The sequence below is a fragment of the Dipodomys spectabilis genome, unplaced genomic scaffold, assembly GCF_019054845.1.
Source record: "Dipodomys spectabilis isolate Male_0828 unplaced genomic scaffold, ASM1905484v1 ptg000199l, whole genome shotgun sequence".
Taxonomy (NCBI): Eukaryota; Metazoa; Chordata; class Mammalia; order Rodentia; family Heteromyidae; genus Dipodomys; species Dipodomys spectabilis.
The window spans coordinates 1,844,370-1,863,274 of NW_024870876.1; the positions used below are offsets into that span (position 1 = coordinate 1,844,370).

Here is an 18,905-nt window from a genome sequence, read left to right on the forward strand (position 1 = left end):
TGAGATCTGAAGATTGCAGTTCAAAGCTAGCCCAAGCAAGAAAGTTCATGAGACTCTTATCTCCAATTAACCTCCAAAAGGCCAAAAGTGGAGCTGTGGTTCAAGTGGTAATCATTGGCCTTGAAAGAAAAAGAAAACCACTCAGGGTCTGTGCACAGGCACTGAATTCAAGGCTTAGGACCAGCACGTGCACATGCACGTGCACGTGCGCGCGCACACACACACACACTCAAGGTACATGACTTGCTTTGTAGAGTACACTGAATTCCAGTATTGGCATCCACGTCTAATAATCAAGACAATGCTGTGACTTTGCAAACCTTTTTGTAGAAAATCTTATGTACTACTAGTCACCACATAATCAGCAACCTAAGTATATAAAGAAGCTCTGTGAGTTGATCTGAAGTCCCAAGGATTCTCTTTTCTTCACGCACCTCATGTCAGGTGCGTCCCTCAATCAATTAATGAATAAGGTTATATGATATATGTTTTCTTGAGAAGTGAACTGACTAAAAACATTAGGTTTGATTTTATAAACTCACTATAAGTATGAAATACTCCTCTGAAAGATGATACCTTGGAGGAATCTGCAGAAAATTTTGCCAGAAACATTTATACATCTTTAAATTTTGCCAAAAGTTTTGATAGATCTTTACCTCTTTACAATGCCAGGAAGGTGCATCTCCAGAGTTAGTATGACCAACACGAATCTTAAATGGTACTCCAATATCCCCAACTGTGATCTATAAAAATCAAGAAAATTTCTTTCAGTGTAATTTCACAAAATCTATTTTAAAACAGCACAGATTAGACATTATATATTGATTATGTGGTACATTCATCCAGAAGAGAGATGTATAAGCCAGGGACTGGTTGCTCAGAGAGGAGTTTACTCTGGGAAAAAGAAGAAAAAAGAAAAGGAGGAGGAGAAGGAGGAGGAAGAGGAGGAATAGGATAAAAGAAGGAGATGAAGAAGAAGGAAAAGGAGGAAGAGGACGAGGAGGACAAGAACAAGGATAAGAAGGAGGACAAGGATGAGGAGAAGGAGCAGGAGGAGCAGGAGGAGGAAGAAGAGGAGAAGGAAGAAATATAATTAGAATTACAAAAATGTGCACACCTAACAGAGCACTAAAATACATATCATCTTCTTTAGGTGCTGTGATGAGCTATATCCTCAGCCCTACAAAGCAAAAATTTAACAGAACTGAAAAATAAAACAGACAACCTACTATAATAAGAATATATTGAATAATGGATAAACAACTACAGAGAATCATAAGGAAACAGACTTGAACATTACATACCAACTATATCTAACATCTATAGAGTATTCCATTCAACAGCAGAATATGCAGTCTTTTCAAGTGTACAAAAAACATTCACCATGACAGACCATATGTTATGTAACAAAATAGAAAAATAACAGAATCAATGAAACCAAAGTTGATTCTTTGAGAGAAAAAAATGAAATTAACAAATTTATAACTATCTAACTAAAAAAAGACTTAAATTGCTAAAATAAAAATGTAAGCAAGGCCATTACCATATAGAAATAAAAAGGGTTACAAAATATCCTGTGACATATGAGGAAATTGTAGCTACTGGGTAGGGTGAATCATGGTTAGAGGCCAATCAAGGTAAAATAAAAAGTTTGTGAAAACACCATCTGAACCATTTAAAAAACTGGGCATAATGGTATATTCCTATCATCCTAGTTATGCAGGAATGATACAGAGCCCAAGCCAAAAGAAAGCAAGATCCTATTTAATAAATAATGAAAGTGAAGAGGGCTATTGGTACGGCTCAAGTAGAAAAATACATGCCTAGCAAGTGCAAAATCTTGAGTTCAAAACTGCAGTACCTCAAAAAAATGTGTATAATCGTATATCAACAAATTAGATAATCTAGATAAAATGACAAATGTCTAGAGCACACCCCAAAAGGAAAGACAAAACACAACAGATCTATAACCAGTAAAGAAATTGGATTAATGGTCAAAAACCTCCTTGCAAAGAGAAGTCTCAGACAGAAGTCTTCATTGGCAAATTCTACCCAATATTTAAGGAAGACAGAGTAATACCAGTTGAGTACAAGTCTTCTGAAAATAATATTTTAAAGAAAACAAGTGAGAACACTTCCTAACTCATTCTGCAAAGTCAGCATTATGCTGGTACCAAAGCCAAACATGATGGATATGATAAGAAAACACAATGATAGACCAATATGCCTAATAAGTACACGTGCAAAAATTTTCAACAAGTGAGCAAACTGAGTCATATTGATCCCACCACATTATCCCACTATAACCAACTGAGATGTATCCAGCTTATTTAATACACAAACAATATAATAAACTATATAAACACAATGAAGAGGAGAAACCTGGCATCATCATAATGCAAGAAAAAACACCTGATTAAATCCAACACAATTTCATTTTTAAAGTAGGGCTCAAAGAGAACTTCCTGAGTATGATAAAAGACACTTCAGAGTGTACTATGTGATTTTTTTTGTTTCTTTTGTATGTTCTTCCCCCTATGGTATATCTCCTGTTGGTTTTGGTACCTTGGTATTGTATATACCTTCATTCAAATTAGGGAAAGGAAGGGGAACAACAGAATGGTGAGAAAAAGGACAAGGGGGGACCAATGCAACGTCATATACACAAGACAATATGTTGGAAATGGTCTATACAAGTTGGGGGAGGGAAAGTAGGAGAAAAAACAGAAAAGGGATAACAAGTTTGACAAGAAATGTACTTATTACCTTACTATGTAACTGTACCTCCTCTGTACTTCACCTTAACAATACAAAAGAAAAGCCTATAGATAAATGTCCAAAGACAAAAACCTTGCATGTTATCCTATACACTAAGAATAGGGCAAGGATCCCAGTTTTTAACATTTCTAGTCAACACTATACTGAAAGCTCTTAATGGAACAATTCAGCAAAAAGAAAAATTTTAAATACCAAATTATCTGTTGACCATTACTGGCCCATGCTGTAACCCTAGCTACTCAGAAGGCTGAGATGAGAGAATTGCAATTCAAAAGCCAGATGGAGCAGGAAAGCCCAAGAGATTCTTATTTCCCATTAACCACTAAATAAAGCCGTATGTGGCTCAAATGATAGAGCACTAGACTTGAGAAAGAAAAGAAAAGAAAAGCCCAAAGACAGTGCCCAGACCCTGAGTTCAAGCCCCAGGACCAGCGTGCGTGCACACGCGCGCGTACACACACACACACACACAAACACACACACACAATCCAAATTAAAAAGAAACACTTTTGGATTTGTTAGGGGTACAGGTAACAGGGAATCCAAAGCGATCACATAAAATGACTAACAGGCTGGGAAGGTGGCTCAGTGGTAGAGCGCTTGCCTTGCATGCATGAGGCCCTGGGTTCGATTCCTCAGCACCACATAAGCAAAAAGAAAAAAGCCAGAAATGGCGCTATGGCTCAAGTGGTAGAGCGCTAGCCTTGAGCTGAAGAGCTGAGGGACAGCGCCCAGGCCCAGAGTTCAGCCCCACGACCGGACCCCCCCCCCCAAAAAAAATGACTAACAAAGATAGAGGTATTGTTGAAAAAAATAATAGGAATGTACTACAAGCCACTGAGTTGTATGCTTAAAGCTATAAAAATGGTATCTTTTGTGTATTTTATTGTAATAACAAAAGAGCTATGAAAGCAATAACAAAGAAAAAGAAAAAAGGGGAAACCCAAGTTTGTCTACAAATTCTTCTAATCCTTGCTTTTGTAATCCTTGCTATTCAGGATGGAGGTTCAAAGCCAGCCAAGGCAGAAAACTCCAGCAAAATGCTGAACCAGAGGTATGCCTGAAATGATAAGAGCACCAGCAAGAAAGCTGAATAAAAGAGCAATGTCCTGATTTCAAGGTTCAGTACCACCTCCCCTTAAAAAATAGAAAGAAATAAAGAAAACAATTCAGATGAACAAATCAAGCCATGATCAAAATTGAAATGAAATTACTACTCTTCATGAAGTCACTAAACTTAATGAACCTAGAGTCTCTATAAATGAGTAGTGTAAGTCATACTGTGGTATAAGTAAGCCATGACGGGCTTACACAACAGAAAGAGCTAAAATGTACACTGCAGAACTCAGAAAAAAAATTAAACTATGAAAACAGTTTCCTGTTGGAGAAGGAAATGGACGAGGGGTTAAAGGTGCTTTTTTCAAATTATAGAATTATATGCAGCCCTAAAAAGTGCATGAATGTACTATTTGATTTAAAGGAAACATGAGATAATAAAATACAAAACAAAGTAAGCAGCTCATACAATTAAAGATATAATTACTTTGAAATATTTCTTATACATGAAAAATAATGACTTAATCCTTTTTTTATTTATACTAATCACTAATGCATCTTGACTTTATTTTTAAAATGTATAGAAAGAATTGTTACATTAACTATGTGATTTTTTTTGTTTCTTTTGTATGTTCTTCCCCCATGGTATAACCCCTGTTTTCATTGTATTTCATTCTGTGTCCTGCATCTTGTATATACATTTTTCTAATTTGGGGAGAGGAAGGAAAATAAAAAAATGCTGAAACAAGGATACAGTTTTGCCAATTGTAACAATGAGATGTACAAGACACTATGTTGAAAATGAACTTTACAACTTGAGGGGCAGGGAGGAGTTGAGGAAGTGGGAAGGAAAGGGATGGTAGGGGAAAAATGAAAGAGGGAGCAACAACGCTCGAGAGGAAGTGTACTCGTTACCTTACTCATGTAACTGTTATCTCTCTGTATGGTATTTTTAATATATATATTTAATATATATATAGAGAGAGAGAATTGTTACATTAGTCAAACGGGAATGGTTGTTCCCAATGGTTCAACCTTTCCTGTGAACTAAGTACGCAGGTTATAATAGATCAAACACAAAGTGGAGGTAGATATCCTAAAAATATAAAAGGTACTTAAAGATACCCTTTTGATCATGAGTTGATTTTCTCTCCACCTGTTTCAAGACAGTCCTTGCATATATCCAGTGCTTAATTCAGACTGACATTGTAAATTACTAAGTCTGTGTTGACCTTTATTTTAAGTCCTTTCATTGATTATCATATCCCTGATTTTAACTTAACATGGTACTGGTCTCCCTGCTACATCTCTGTTCCTCTTTTTCTTTATAAATGCTGAGCTTGGTGAGTCTAGTCATGGTCTATGAACCTTATATGAAAAAATAATAAGTAAAAAGTAGTAACTAATAACTTGATAACAATTTCTTTAGGTTCCTTGTTTGGTCATTTTGTTTTTCCCTTTTGACTTAAGACTTTGAAGCTTATCTCTAGTGTTGATGAAAGCCACCTATACACAAACCATAAATGTTGAACATCTCATATTTCTGTGAAGCTGTTGTCTCTTCCCATATGGCAGATTTATGTTAAATGTGGCTGAGCAACATATCTAAAATATACTTGGAACTCAAAAAATTAAACCACCCAACAACAAATCCTCAAAGAAACAACTGCCCAATAAGTAAGTGGGCGAAAGACTTAAAGAGAAGCTTCTCTGAAGAAGAAAGAAGGATGGCCAATAGACACATGAAGAAATGTTCAACATCCCTAGCCATAAAAGAAATGCAAATCAAAGCAACATTGAGATATCACCTCACTCCTGTTAGAACAGCAAAAATCAAGAACTCTAACAACAACAGATGCTGGAGGGGATGTGGACAGAAAGGAACCTTACTTCATTGTTGGTGGGAATGTAAACTTGTTCAACCACTTTGGAAAGCAGTATGGAGGTTCCTCAAAAGACTCCACATAGAGCTCCCCAATGACCCAGCAATCCCACTTTTGGGCATTTACCCAAATGATCACAAACAAGGCCACACTAAAGCTACCAGCACAACTATGTTTATTGCAGCATTATTTACCATAGCTAAGACATGGAACCAACCCAGATGCCCCTCAGTAGATGAATGGATCAAGAAGATGTGGTATATATACACAATGGAATTCTATGCCTCCATCAGAAAGAATGACATTTCCCCATTTGTTAGGAAATGGAAAGGCTTGGAAAAAATTATATTAAGTGAAGTAAGCCAGGCCCAAAGAAACATAGGTCCCATGGTTTCCCTTATTTGCAATATCTAGTATAGGTATGAGTCAAGCGGAAAAAGTCAGATAATGTGATGTTAGGAAAACGAAACCTCAAATATGTATTTTAAGGTTTTTGTTTCTTTCATGCATGTGTTTCTAATGCATTTATAAGATTATTTCTTTGTTGCTTTGTATGTCCCTCCCCCACAGTGTAACCCCCGCTTTCACTATATTTGATGTCAGTATAACATGTGGAGGAGATGGGGACAAACAAGTCGTTTAAGGATTCAGGTGGACCTGTTGCAACAATGAGAAGTACAAAATGTCATGTCAAAACCAGCTTTACAATGTCGGTGGGGGGGGGGGGGGGTATGATTGGGTGGGGGGAGGGGGGAGGCTGGGAAGGGAGGTGAAGGGTAAACAAAGGAGGAGGCTGCAATGCTTGGTAAGAAATGTATGCATTATCCTGCCCATGTAATTGTAACCCCTCTGTACAGTATGTTCTCAAGTAAAATAAAATAAAATTTAATTAAAAAAAAAAATGTGGCTGAGCAACACTGTCATGAGTTTCTTTTGATTGATCTTCTACAGGCATATTGTGTTATAATAGAAAGAGCCCCATTTTGATAAATTGTACTTATTCCAAGGTACCTGCTAGCTGTAGAACTTCTATTAACAGATTTTACTCAGTTTATTACTTACAGTAAAAATGTCTTCATGGCCATCCTGAAATCGAACTCCATCTGTTCCATAAAGATATATGGGAGCCGAACTTCTATGATGTCCATATAATATAATGTAAATCTGTGAGCTGGTCCCTGCATTTGGAAAGTCACTAGTGATTATGGAAATTTTCCAGTTAACACCTATGAAAGCACAAACAGAACAAAACATTATGACTCCTTATAGAAATGATAAACTCAGAACAGAAGATCTTCAAAAAAAATAGAAGAATACAGGGCAGAGATAACTTACTCTTCTACAACTGCCTGGAAAATCGCCTGGCCTCAGCAGAAGATTTCAGTTGTTGTTTTTAAAATACTCAATAGGATTACACATTTGTAATCCTAGCTACTAAGAAGACTAAGTTCTAAGAGTTGAGGTTTAAAGACAGCCTAGGCAGAAAAGTCTCTAATTAAACAGCAAAATAACCAGATTAGATGTATGGCTCAAGTGGTAGAATGCCAGCAATGAGTGAAAATGCCAAACATGAGTATAATGAAAAATAAACAAATAAATAATTAAAATTAAAATTAATCAATTAACCAATAAAGTGATAGCAAGATGTGGTGGCACATGACTGGTAATCCTAGCATTTGGGAGGCAGAGGCAGGCCAATTACAAATTTAAGTCTAGGTCTCCCTGATATATAAATACAAGAAGATATGGCAAAGTAACAGGACTCAAGAAACAAAGGACAGCCACCCATTTTGTCATATCATTGCTAAATGGCTACGTGTTCTTGACCATATATATGGTAGATATATATACACACAACAGAGGGGAGCCAGAAAGAGGAACAGAATAAGGCGGAATAGCCTACACTAAAATAACTTTTATTATCAAAGCTCATAGAATTCACAAACTGTAGACATGATAATGACAATTTGCCTTGTGAACGTTAAAATGTGTTTGTGACTCTAAGTATCACTATTCCACAATACTATGAAATATGTGAAATTTATGTAATCACCTAATCTCAATTAAAGAAAAAAAGTAAGAGAAGGGATAGGTTAAAAGAGATGGTGACAATGTTGTCAGACACTTTGTACTCATAAGCTGTTTTGTAGAATGGGAACTTCTTTGTACAACTACTTAAAGATAATTTAAAAAGAAAAGAAAAGAAAAAAAACAAGTTTAAGTCAAGTCTGGGCTTCATAGCAAGTTTCAGATAACCTGGGCTACACAGCAAGGCCCTGTCTCAAAAAAAATAATAATAATAAAAACAAAGAAAACAGCTAGAGAGAGACTATTATCCTACTACGATTCGTCATGAGTAAAATCTAAGAGTCACCAAAGAAATTCCCTGGTGCTTACAGTATTTTGACAAAATATCTCTAGTATTTTTAGCTCAACCATGTATACAATCAGAATTTTGCCTTTTAAGTTTTTTGAGTTTAGATATTTTTGAAACATTAAATTCCAAGGTTAAAGTGAAATTGAAAAATCATCTGATATAATTCATTATTTTAAGTATCCCTAATTGACAGATGAAATAATTGAATTTCACAAGCATTAAGGAAAATTTGCATTATCTAGCAACAACTAAAACCAATACCAGAAAATATACGATTCATCAGGAATATTACAAAGACTAATTAGTCATTACAGTATCTTAATAGTAATAAGACATCACTTTCAAGATTTCAGTTTAATTTTTCCAAGGTTCTTCAAAGAAAGCACCAAAATGTTATTGATAAGAAAAATGAAGTAATGAGAAATCAAGGAACATCCTAAAGATCTTATAAAAAAGAATATAAAGCAAATCCTAAAAAGCTTCTGCACACTGAAGGATATAGTTACTATGTTTTTTAAAAAAGGTGATCTTTGCCATCTATACATCTGACAAAGATCTAATAACCAGAATATACAAAGAGTTCAAAACCCAAAACCCCAAAAAACCCAACAACCCAGTTAATAAATGGGCAAAGGAGCCAGACAGACAATTCTCAGAAGTACACGTGGCCAATAAACACATGAAGAAATAGTCAACATTTCTGGCCACAGAGGAAACTCACATTAAAATAATACTGATGTCAATCTTCAAGAACAGAACACAAATTATGCTGGCAAGGATGGGGGGGGAGGGGAAAAGGAACTGTTGCTGGGAATGTAAATTAGTGCAGACACTGGAATTCAGTATGAAGATTCCACAAAAAAAATAACAATAGAACTATCTTATGATCCAGTATACCATTCCTGGGCATTTTTCCAAAAGATTACATCATAATATAAAAAGACACACACATCCATGCTCACTGCTGTAGTATCCATTATAGCCTAGTAGAAAAAGCTCAATGCCTACAATAAATGAATAAATCACTTCATTAAATGGGAACTATTTAAAGTAAATAATTTTAATGAATAAATCAAGAAAATATTAGATGATAGTAGATAAATGGATAGACATAATTATATCTAGATACTATAAATATTGATATAATGGACTTGTATCCATCTATGAGGAAGAATCATGTCATTTTCAAGACAATGCATGAATGTGGAAAAAACTATAAGTGAAGTCAGATTCAGAGAGACAAAGGTTCCTATTTTCCTTCATATGTGGAAGGTATATCTAAAACAATAAACATGAAAACATATACCAGACTATTCAACTATACACACAAAATATGGAAGAAGCAGGGCTGGATTCTCATAGATTAAGTGCTATGAACAATTGACAGCTTAATAAAATGAAAACCAGAAAGTTGAAACATGTTTGTCTAAGGTGTATGAAGTTTAAGGGAAAGGGACAGAGGAATGGAGAGAGAAATGGTATGTAAATACAGTCTTAATACTCGATGTACATACATGAAAATGGAACCACCTAACTTGAAGGGATGGGTAAAGTTGGGATAATGTAGGGGGGAGAATAATAGAAGGGGGTAACTCTGATCAAGATGCATTGTAATTATAAATCAACATATTGAATTGAAACCCTTTTGTACAACTAACCTACAGATATAAAAATAAAGTAAGATAAAGTTCAAGAATAACCAAATTTTAAGATGAGACATTTGAATTCAACAAGGGTAAAAGAAAAAGCAAAAAGTTTAATGAATCAAGTTCTTTTACACCTTGTAAATATATATTTTGTTCTTTTTGCTCTTTTTTAGCATTTAGATTTTTTGATTTTTTTAGCATTTAGATTTTTGTTGTTATATTTCCATACATTTACATAGTGAATTCCATTCAATCCCACCCCATCACTGATATATTTTGATTTCACAATTGCATTAACCAGTCTTAGAAAATCCCTACATATCAGCATTTATAAATATATCATTTGAAATAAGGAAAAATATAAAAAACAATTTTTAAAAACCTAGAACCAAGGATGTAAATAGCATTCTACTTACTATTAAGACTGTGTTTTTCTCTTCCCCAAATTTAAACCAAAGTATATTTTTCACATTGGTCATTCAAATAAGTAATCAAACCCTAATTGTAAAGCTTACTTTATAATAAATATATGTTAAAGTAATATATGTTTGGAAAACTCCAGTTTAAAACAGAAAATTAAATTTTGTTTGTTTAATCATGGCAAAAAGCCATGATAGCCATAATAGGCTACCAAATTATGTTGGCAAGCAATCCTTTAGTAAGTAAAAAATCAGTATAAGATAATCACCTTTGATATATTTATTTTGCCAATCCCAGGGCTTGAACTCAGGGCCTGGGCCTATTCTGATGTTTTTGCTCAAGACTAGCACTCTACCACTTAAGCTAGAGCTCCACTTCCGGCTTTTATTTTTCTGGTGATTAATTGGAGATAAGAGTCTCATGGCTCAAAAAACAAACTTTACAATTTAGGCTGGGGGCAGGGGGTGGAATGTAGTTGTGGAAATGGGAGGGAAGGGATGGTAGGAGAAAAAACAAAGGAGGAGGCAACAATGCTTGATAAGAAATGTACTCATTACCTTGCTCATGTGGTTGCAACCCCTCTGTACAGTATTTTGGTGAACCCATTGCAACAATGAGAAGTACAAGTTGTCATGTCAAAAACGAACTTTACAACTTTGGTGGGGGGCAGGACTGGGAGGGGGGCCGGGGGGGGGGGGGGGGGGGGAGGATGGGAAGGGATGGGAAGGGGAAACAAAGGAGGAGACTACAATGCTTGATAAGAAATGTACTCATTATCTTGCCCATGTAATTGTAACCCCTCTGCACAGTATTTTCACAATAAAAAATAAATAAAAATTTAAAAAAATTAATTAGTTTTTTAAAAAAGAGTCTCATGGCTAGAAGGAATCATGTTAAGCAAGGTAAGCCAAGAGCAATGAGACAAACGGTACATAGTCTCACTGATAAGTGGATGCTAAATCCAAAATGTTAGGTGACACGACAAAATTAACAAGACTTAAGAAACAAAGAACTCCCACTCATCTGGTCAAACCACTACTAAATATCCCCATGCTGCTGATCACATGTATGGTGTATATGTGTACACCGTTATATGTTATAGACTGTGATAGACAATTTGCTCCAGGAAAGTTAGAATGAACTTGTGACTTTAAATGAGCATCATTATTCCACAATACTGTGAAATTTGGGAAATTATGTAATCACTTAATCACAATTAAAAAAAAAAAAAAAGAACCTCAGGGAAGGAAGGGAGGGAAGGGATGGTAGGGGGAAACCAATGGAGGGGGTAACAATGCTCAATAGGAAGTATACTCATTACCTTGCTCATGTAACTGTAACCCTCTGTGTAGTATCTTTACAATAAAAAAATTAAAAAAAAAAAAGAGTCTCATGGACTTTCCTCTTTAGTTGTCTCTGAACAATGATCCTCAGATCTCAGCCTCCTGAGTAGCTAGGATTACAGATATGAGTCACTAGTAGCCAGCAACAACCTATTTTTAATAGCATGAGAAAAAAAAACTTCAATTGAAAACGTAGAGATGATGGGGCTGGGAAGGTGGCTCAGTGGTAGAGCACTTGCCTTGCATGCATGAGGCCCTGGGTTCGATTCCTCAGCACCACATAAGCAAAAAGAAAAAAAGCCGGAAGTGGTGCTGTGGCTCAAGTGGTAGAGCGCTAGCCTTGAGCTGAAGAACTGAGGGACAGCGCCCAGGCCCCAGAGTTCAGGCCCCACGACCGGACCCAAAAAAAAAAAAGAAAACATAGAGATGGGAAAATTCTGGCTATTTTCTGTAGAATGTCTGGTATGTCAGTGCTCACTGGAATAAAATGAAATAAATGTTTTTTCTGCATATATTGAGATAACCATGTGGTTCTTATCCTTGTGCCTGTTGATATGATGAATTATGTTAATTGATTTGCGTATATTGAGCCAGCTTTGCATCCCTGAAATGAATCCTGTTTGATCGTGGTGTATGATTTTTTTGGATGAATTGTTGAAGTCAATTGGCCAGAATTTTGTTGAGAAGTTTTGCATCAATGTTCATCAAAGAAATGGGTCTATAGTTCTCTTTCTTTGATGAGTCCCTGCCTGGTTTTGGGATGAGGGTTATGATGGCTTCATAGAATGAGTGCAGTAGTGAACTTTCTCTTTCAATTTCATTGAAGAGTTGGAGGAGTATTGGTATGAGCTCTGCTTTGAAGGCCTTGTAGAATTCCGCTATAAAACCATCTGGTCCTGGGCTTTTCTTAGATGGGAATTCTATGCCTCCATCAGAAAGAATGACATTGCCCCATTTGTTAGGAAATGGAAAGACTTGGAAAAAATTATATTAAGTGAAGTAAGCAGGCCCAAAGAAACATAGGTCCCATGGTTTCCCTTATTTGCAATAACTAGTATATGTCTGAGTCAAGCAGAAAAGGTCAGTTAAGCTCATGTTAGGGAAATGAACCCTAAGATATGTATTCAAATGTTTTTTTTCTTTCATGTGATTGTTTCTAATACATTTATAAGATTATTTCTTTGTTGCTTTGTATGTCCCTCCCCCACGTATAACCCCTGCTTTCACTGTATTTGATGTTGTTATAATTTGTGGAGGGAAAGGGAAAAAACAAATCGTTCAAATAGGGATACAGGTGGACCCATTGCAACAATGAGATGTATAAGTCGCTATATCGAAAACAAACTTTATAACTTTGGGGGCGGGAGGAGGGTTGGGTGGGGTGGAGGGAGGATGGGATGGGAAGGGGAAACAAAGGAGGAGGCTACAATGCTTGATAAGAAATGCACTCACTATCTTGCCCATATAATTGTAACCCCTCTGTACAGTATTTTCACAATAAAACAAAAATGAAATAAAGCCCTGTAACTTTGCTCCCTTAGAAATGTACTGAAAGGGCAAGAGAGAATCAATGCTTGCTAAACGTGCAAGAATCAAATCAATAGGGAAAAAATTGCACTTCGCCTCTTCTAAACAACTAACATTGAAAAGGATGAAAGTATAAACACAGAAATCAAGATAATGCCATATGATCTGTATTTACTAGGGGTTTTTGCATCTCCCTAAATCATTAAGTTCGTTAAAGATGTAGATTTGCAAGGGAGTACCTCAAAACCTGAAGAAAATTTTTAATGTGAGAGAATCATCTTTTAGTTTACAATTTATACTTCAAACAATCAAAAGGCACCATTGAGTGATTACAGAGGCCCACTGTCTGAAAAGAAGGAGATAAAATATATGATGTCTTTGTGAAGAATAAAAATGAACTAAGGTTCCTTGTGTTAAGTGAAACAAGCCAGACTTAGAGAGACAAATACCATATTTTCATTCATATGTGGAATCTGGAATAGTACTCCAATATCAAAGCAGAAAAGGATATTATTAGAAAACTACAGAGCAATGACCCTCATAAACATAAATGGGAAATATAATCAACAAAATGTTGCCAACCACAAATTTTAAGCTTATCCCAGGAATGCAAATTTATTCAGAAATCCCTCAAAGTAATTCATTTTGTTAAAAGAAGGAGAACATGAAATTATACTCAGCATCATTACTCATCCGAAACCACAGTGAGATACAGTGTGACATATACAGAAAAATTATGTACAACTGAAAGCAGTGAAAATACCAAACTTGATAAGAAATGAGAACAACTGCATTCATATACAAAATTGGAGGCAATAAAATGGTAAAACACTTGGAAAGATGGTCAATGAAAATGTAATTTGATATAATTTAAGAAGACCCCCATAACAAAATAAGATGAATCCTTAACCTAGAGTAAATTAGAAGAGAAATGCATAAGTAAATTCTCATGTGAGGAAGCAGATAGATTAGAGTGATATAGTTACACACTAAAGAATTCTAGGGACTGCAGAACACCACACATAGAACAAACTGTCTCTCAGAGCACTCAAAACGAACCAATCCTGGTGACACTTGATTTCGAACTTCCAGCCAATATGAGTGAACAAAATTTTGTCATTTTAAGACACCAGTCAGTGGTACTTTATTACAGCAGTACCAAAAAACTGAGTAAGTTTTTGATAATAAGAAGTAGGTTGTTGCTGTAATAATAAGACTGTAACTGTGGCTTTGGCACTGGAAAATGGATACAGGTATATATTTTGAAAAAGTTTAGATTGCCTTGAAAAAACAATTGTGAAGTCTCAGATGAAAAGGAGAATATGTTACTAGAACCTTGATGAAATTAATTCTTGTTCTCCAGTGAGGGAAACTTGAAAAAATTATGATCTGATGATAAATGATGAAAAGAATAGTTATAAACTTGGATATTTAACTGATGAGACTTCCCATAAATATATGGCATAGTTTCTTCTTGTTCCTCTTACTAAAATTCAAGAAGAAATAGACTAAATGAAAAGGGAATTGTTAGGCAATGAGGAATAAGCAACTGATGATTAAGAGAATTCTAAATCTTTCTACATATTATGTTCTGGAAACATGCTCTACAGACATGCAATGTCATGCTAATAAAATGTAAATTGTGTAGATAAATATAAAGTGATCATTAATTATATCATTAGGCATTTGACTTACTAATCCATTGAACAATCCCAGGAGAAAATGAAGATGGAGATATCCAATAAGGAGCTAAGGAGTTTTGTTTGTTTAAAAAACCTCACCATACAAATGAAAAACAATGTCCTTCATTTGCAAACAGCTCAGATAATCAATGCAACAAAACTAAACTTGAATTTTACAATAAAAATGGACAATAATATGAACATGAAATTTATTAAAATTTCAAAAGTGACTCAGTGGTCAAGAAATTATGCATAATTTCCTCTGTAACTAGAGATAGGCAAATCCATACAATACATTTTTTCATTTCTGAAAGGGGCAAAAGTCTTCCATTTTAAAAATGACAATGTGAAAAAACACAATTTGTCATCAATATAGTTTCAATATGCTATTTTTAATGACAATAAATGTCATTGAAGAGTATAGAGTGATAGGGGATCTTCAGTGTCACACAGAACCATTTTGAGGTCTAGACATGTTAATTTAGTTTTACGTAAATTAATATTCTGTTTTAGTTTCTTCATTTGAAAAATGGAAAACTGCATTTCTCGTGTAGTTCTATTCACAAGATCCTTTTTTGCACATAGTTCAGTACCTGATACATAACTGCCACCCCAAAAAAGAGAACTTATTGTAATTGTAGTTGTTTATAGAATTTCATCATTTATAGCAATTAGAACACACATTCAGCAGAGGCTTTACTACTTCCAAAGTCAAACTCTGGCTCTTGGAGGGCAAAAAACAAATATTATAAATATTACAAGGGTTTATACCCTCTAAAACTCAAAATTGACAAAATATCATTGCTTAGTATTTAATTCTTATTATTAAAAAGAGGCAATGGTAGACAAAGGCTTAGTAATTAAGGTATTTAAAATTACATCTTAAGGGGCTAGGAAGTTGGCTCAGTGGTAGAGTGCTTGCCTCACATGGATGAGGCCCTGGGTTTGATTCCTTAGTACCACATAAGCAGAAAAAAAGTTGGAAGTGGTGCTGCTAACGTGGTAGAGTGCTAGCCTTAAGCTGATGAGCTGAGGGACAGAACCCAGGCCCAGAGTTCAGCCCCCACGACCGACAAAAATAAAAATTACATCTTAAGACAGGATCCAGTGGCTCATATCTGTACTTGAGAAGCTGAGACCTTAGGGTTGCAGTGCAAAGCCAGACTGGGCAAGAAAGTCTGTTAGACTCTTAATCTCTAATAAACCAGGAAAAGGCCAGAGTGGAAATATAAGTAAAGTGGTAGAGATCCAGCCCTGAGCATAAAAACCTAAGAGACAATGCTCAAATGCTGAATTCGTCTCAGTACCAGCACGTGCGTGCGCACGCACACATCCTCCCCCCCACACACACACACAAGTTACACAGAGATCATCAGCCTTGTACACTTCAAACAAAATCATCATATTAATAAAATTTAATCTTCTGAAATACAAAATGGAGAAACATTACCTGTGCTGTCAAAAAACCTGAATGATTGCAACACATACATACAGAAACTTACAAAAAAAAAAAAAACAGTAAAAAGGGGGATCCAGCCTCCAGGACACAGCTATGTAACAACTAGATTACAAAAATATCTATAAGAACTTTATATTAAGTCACATTGGCCAAATATAAATTAAAGAATATTTGGGGTTAGTCTATGGCTTAACATTAGAAGTAAAACTCCAAGAAAGGCAATAAAGTGTTTGATTTTAGCTGTTGTGCTTGGGAAATTGTGTGAATCAGAAGTAGCCATAAAATCACTTCTTGGTAGCTCAAGATATAGAATGAATGGAAGATAACTGTTTCTCTTTTCATGCCAGAAAAACCTTCATCTCTACCCCTTGCCTCTTTACACAGCAAGATACCAACCTTGAGTGCCCAAGACATTGATCCACTACTTTACCAAATAGGCAGCATCATTCTTTGGAATTCTCTCTGACTTTCTTCTGCACTTTGCTTGTAAGCATTCAGCTGACTTGCTTCCTCCATCTTTCTGAAGTCTCTTTGCACCCAGGTGCATGGGTCCAAGTTCTCTGGCTATCAATAATTTGCTTTAAAAGTTTTTTCTTAGGCAGTTTCCTAACAGTAGTTAGATATCTCCTTGAATGTTTGTGTACTCACTTTAATCAGGACAAACTGATGGTCTTACTGAGATTTTTGTATTCTTAATGCAAGACAGGCTCTAAATATATTGTGTAGTTTAGCTTTGTTACTAAATTCAAGAAGATAATGGACCAAGTCAATGCTTTTATTGTAGTATTTTGGTAAGTACTCCTTGAAATGCATATGGATTTCTCTGTTTTTCTGGGCCTTTAATTTCTATGGTGCTTGGAGATTTGTTTCTACAGCTCTTCCCCAAGTTGGAAAGCAAACATTGGAACCAGTGAGTGAAGTAACTGAACCATCCACTTTTTTAATTCAATACACCATAGACCCTCCCAGTTAGTAAGTGATAACTAAGATGCTAGGAAAAGCCTGATAACTAAAAAGCACATGGAGGTAGTAGACATTCTAAACTTAGGAGAAAAACCATGCCATTAGATAAGGCAAAGCTGTAACTGCTGGAACTTCCACTTACTCTAAAGCCAGGGAAATCTTAACTGGGTGTGATCTATCTATAGATACCCATAGTCTATAGATAAATACTTATTCAAAGTAAAGGTCTTTCAGTTGGTGATCCACCAGTTTTGGCTGTTCCTAGTTGTGAACATTCTTGCTGTGTGGTACCCAGGTATATTCTATTAAGATTGCAACTTGAATTGAGGAGGGTGGGTGAGAGAGAGAAGGGAGTGGGATGATAAGTCTTTTGAAGACATAAACTCACTGTGCAGAGAGAAGGACCAAACTCAAGGAAACCTCAGACCTATAAGTTAAACTGTTGCATGTTTATGCAACAGTTGGAAACATGGAAATAAAAAGTTTTCAGTAAAAAAAAAAAAACAAATTTATCTACATATGGGGGAAAATTACAAGTCAGACATATAAGCCCTCAGTCTCCTGAGCAGACTCTGAAGAAGAGGGAGATGAGATACTTGACTAGCCAAAGCAATTCAGAAAAGGAATAAAAGTTTAAATATTTTACACTACTCAGTCTCAAGGCTTAGTATATAACTACATTAACCAACAAGACCCGTTTTGATACACAAATAGACAAATAAATGAAATGAATGAAAGCATAATTTTATTTTCACCCAGAAAACTCAATTTACCCTTTATAATTCAAAGTAGTTAACAGAGAAAGACTAGATAGCTTTTTCAACAAAAAGTAGCTGGAGTATTTCATATGGATTTCCATATGAAATAAAAGCACAGCCCTTACCTTCTACCATTTGTCAAAACAAAATAGCTTAAAGTACTATGAATAGACCCAGTATATCAATTAAACTTGTGAGGTTATTAATAGAATCTCATTCTTAAGTGAATGTTATTAAGACCAAAAGTTCTTAGATAAGACTTCTAAAACATGAACCATTAACAATAAAATGAATAAACAATTTTACCAAATGATAAATCTTTTACTCACTGAAAGTCTTCACCACTAGGAAAATAAAAATGCAGCTAATTAAAAATGGCAAAGAAACACATGAGGAAATGTTCATCATCCCTGGCTGTAAAGGAAATGAGAATAAAAACAACCCTGAGATACCACCTTACCTCCGTCAGAATGGCCCACATCTTAAAGTTAGCCAACGACAAACGCTGGAGAGGATGCGGAGAAAGAGGAACTCTACTGCACTGCTGGTGGAAATGTATACTAATACAACCACTTTGGAAAAGAGTCAAGAGATACCTCAGAAAGCTTAATATAGACCTTCCCTATGATCCAGCCATACCACTCCTAGGCATCCTGAGCAACAGGAACCAGTATACAAAGACACATGCACCTCTATGTTTATTGTTTATTCACAATAGCCAAGATTTGGAAACAACCCAGATGCCCCACTACCGATGAGTGGATCCAAAAATTGTGGTACCTATATACAATGGCATATTATGCAGTCATTAGAAAGGACAAAATAATGGCATTTGGATGGAACTAGAACAGACTATTTTGAGCAAAGTAAGCCAAGAAGAAAGAGACAAATGGCACATGGTCTCCCTGATATGTGGTTGCTAAAGCCAAAATACAAGATATGGCAAAGTAGCAGGACTCAAGAAACAAAGGACAGCTACCCATTTTGTCATATTATTGCTAAATGACTCCATG

The 18,905-nt window shown here is 35.6% G+C and overlaps 1 protein-coding gene across 1 annotated transcript in view; it reads right to left on the reverse strand.

Annotated features, from left to right (window-relative positions):
- Nucleotides 1-18,905, reverse strand: part of Rp1 (RP1 axonemal microtubule associated) — a 172,292-nt gene that overhangs the window by 127,849 nt on the left and 25,538 nt on the right. Inside the window, exons 3-4 of the mRNA XM_042696149.1 lie at nt 6,780-6,943; nt 657-743 (exon numbers count right to left, since the gene is read on the reverse strand). Coding sequence (XP_042552083.1) covers nt 657-743; nt 6,780-6,943 — 251 coding nt within the window. The remainder of the gene's footprint in view (nt 1-656; nt 744-6,779; nt 6,944-18,905) is intronic.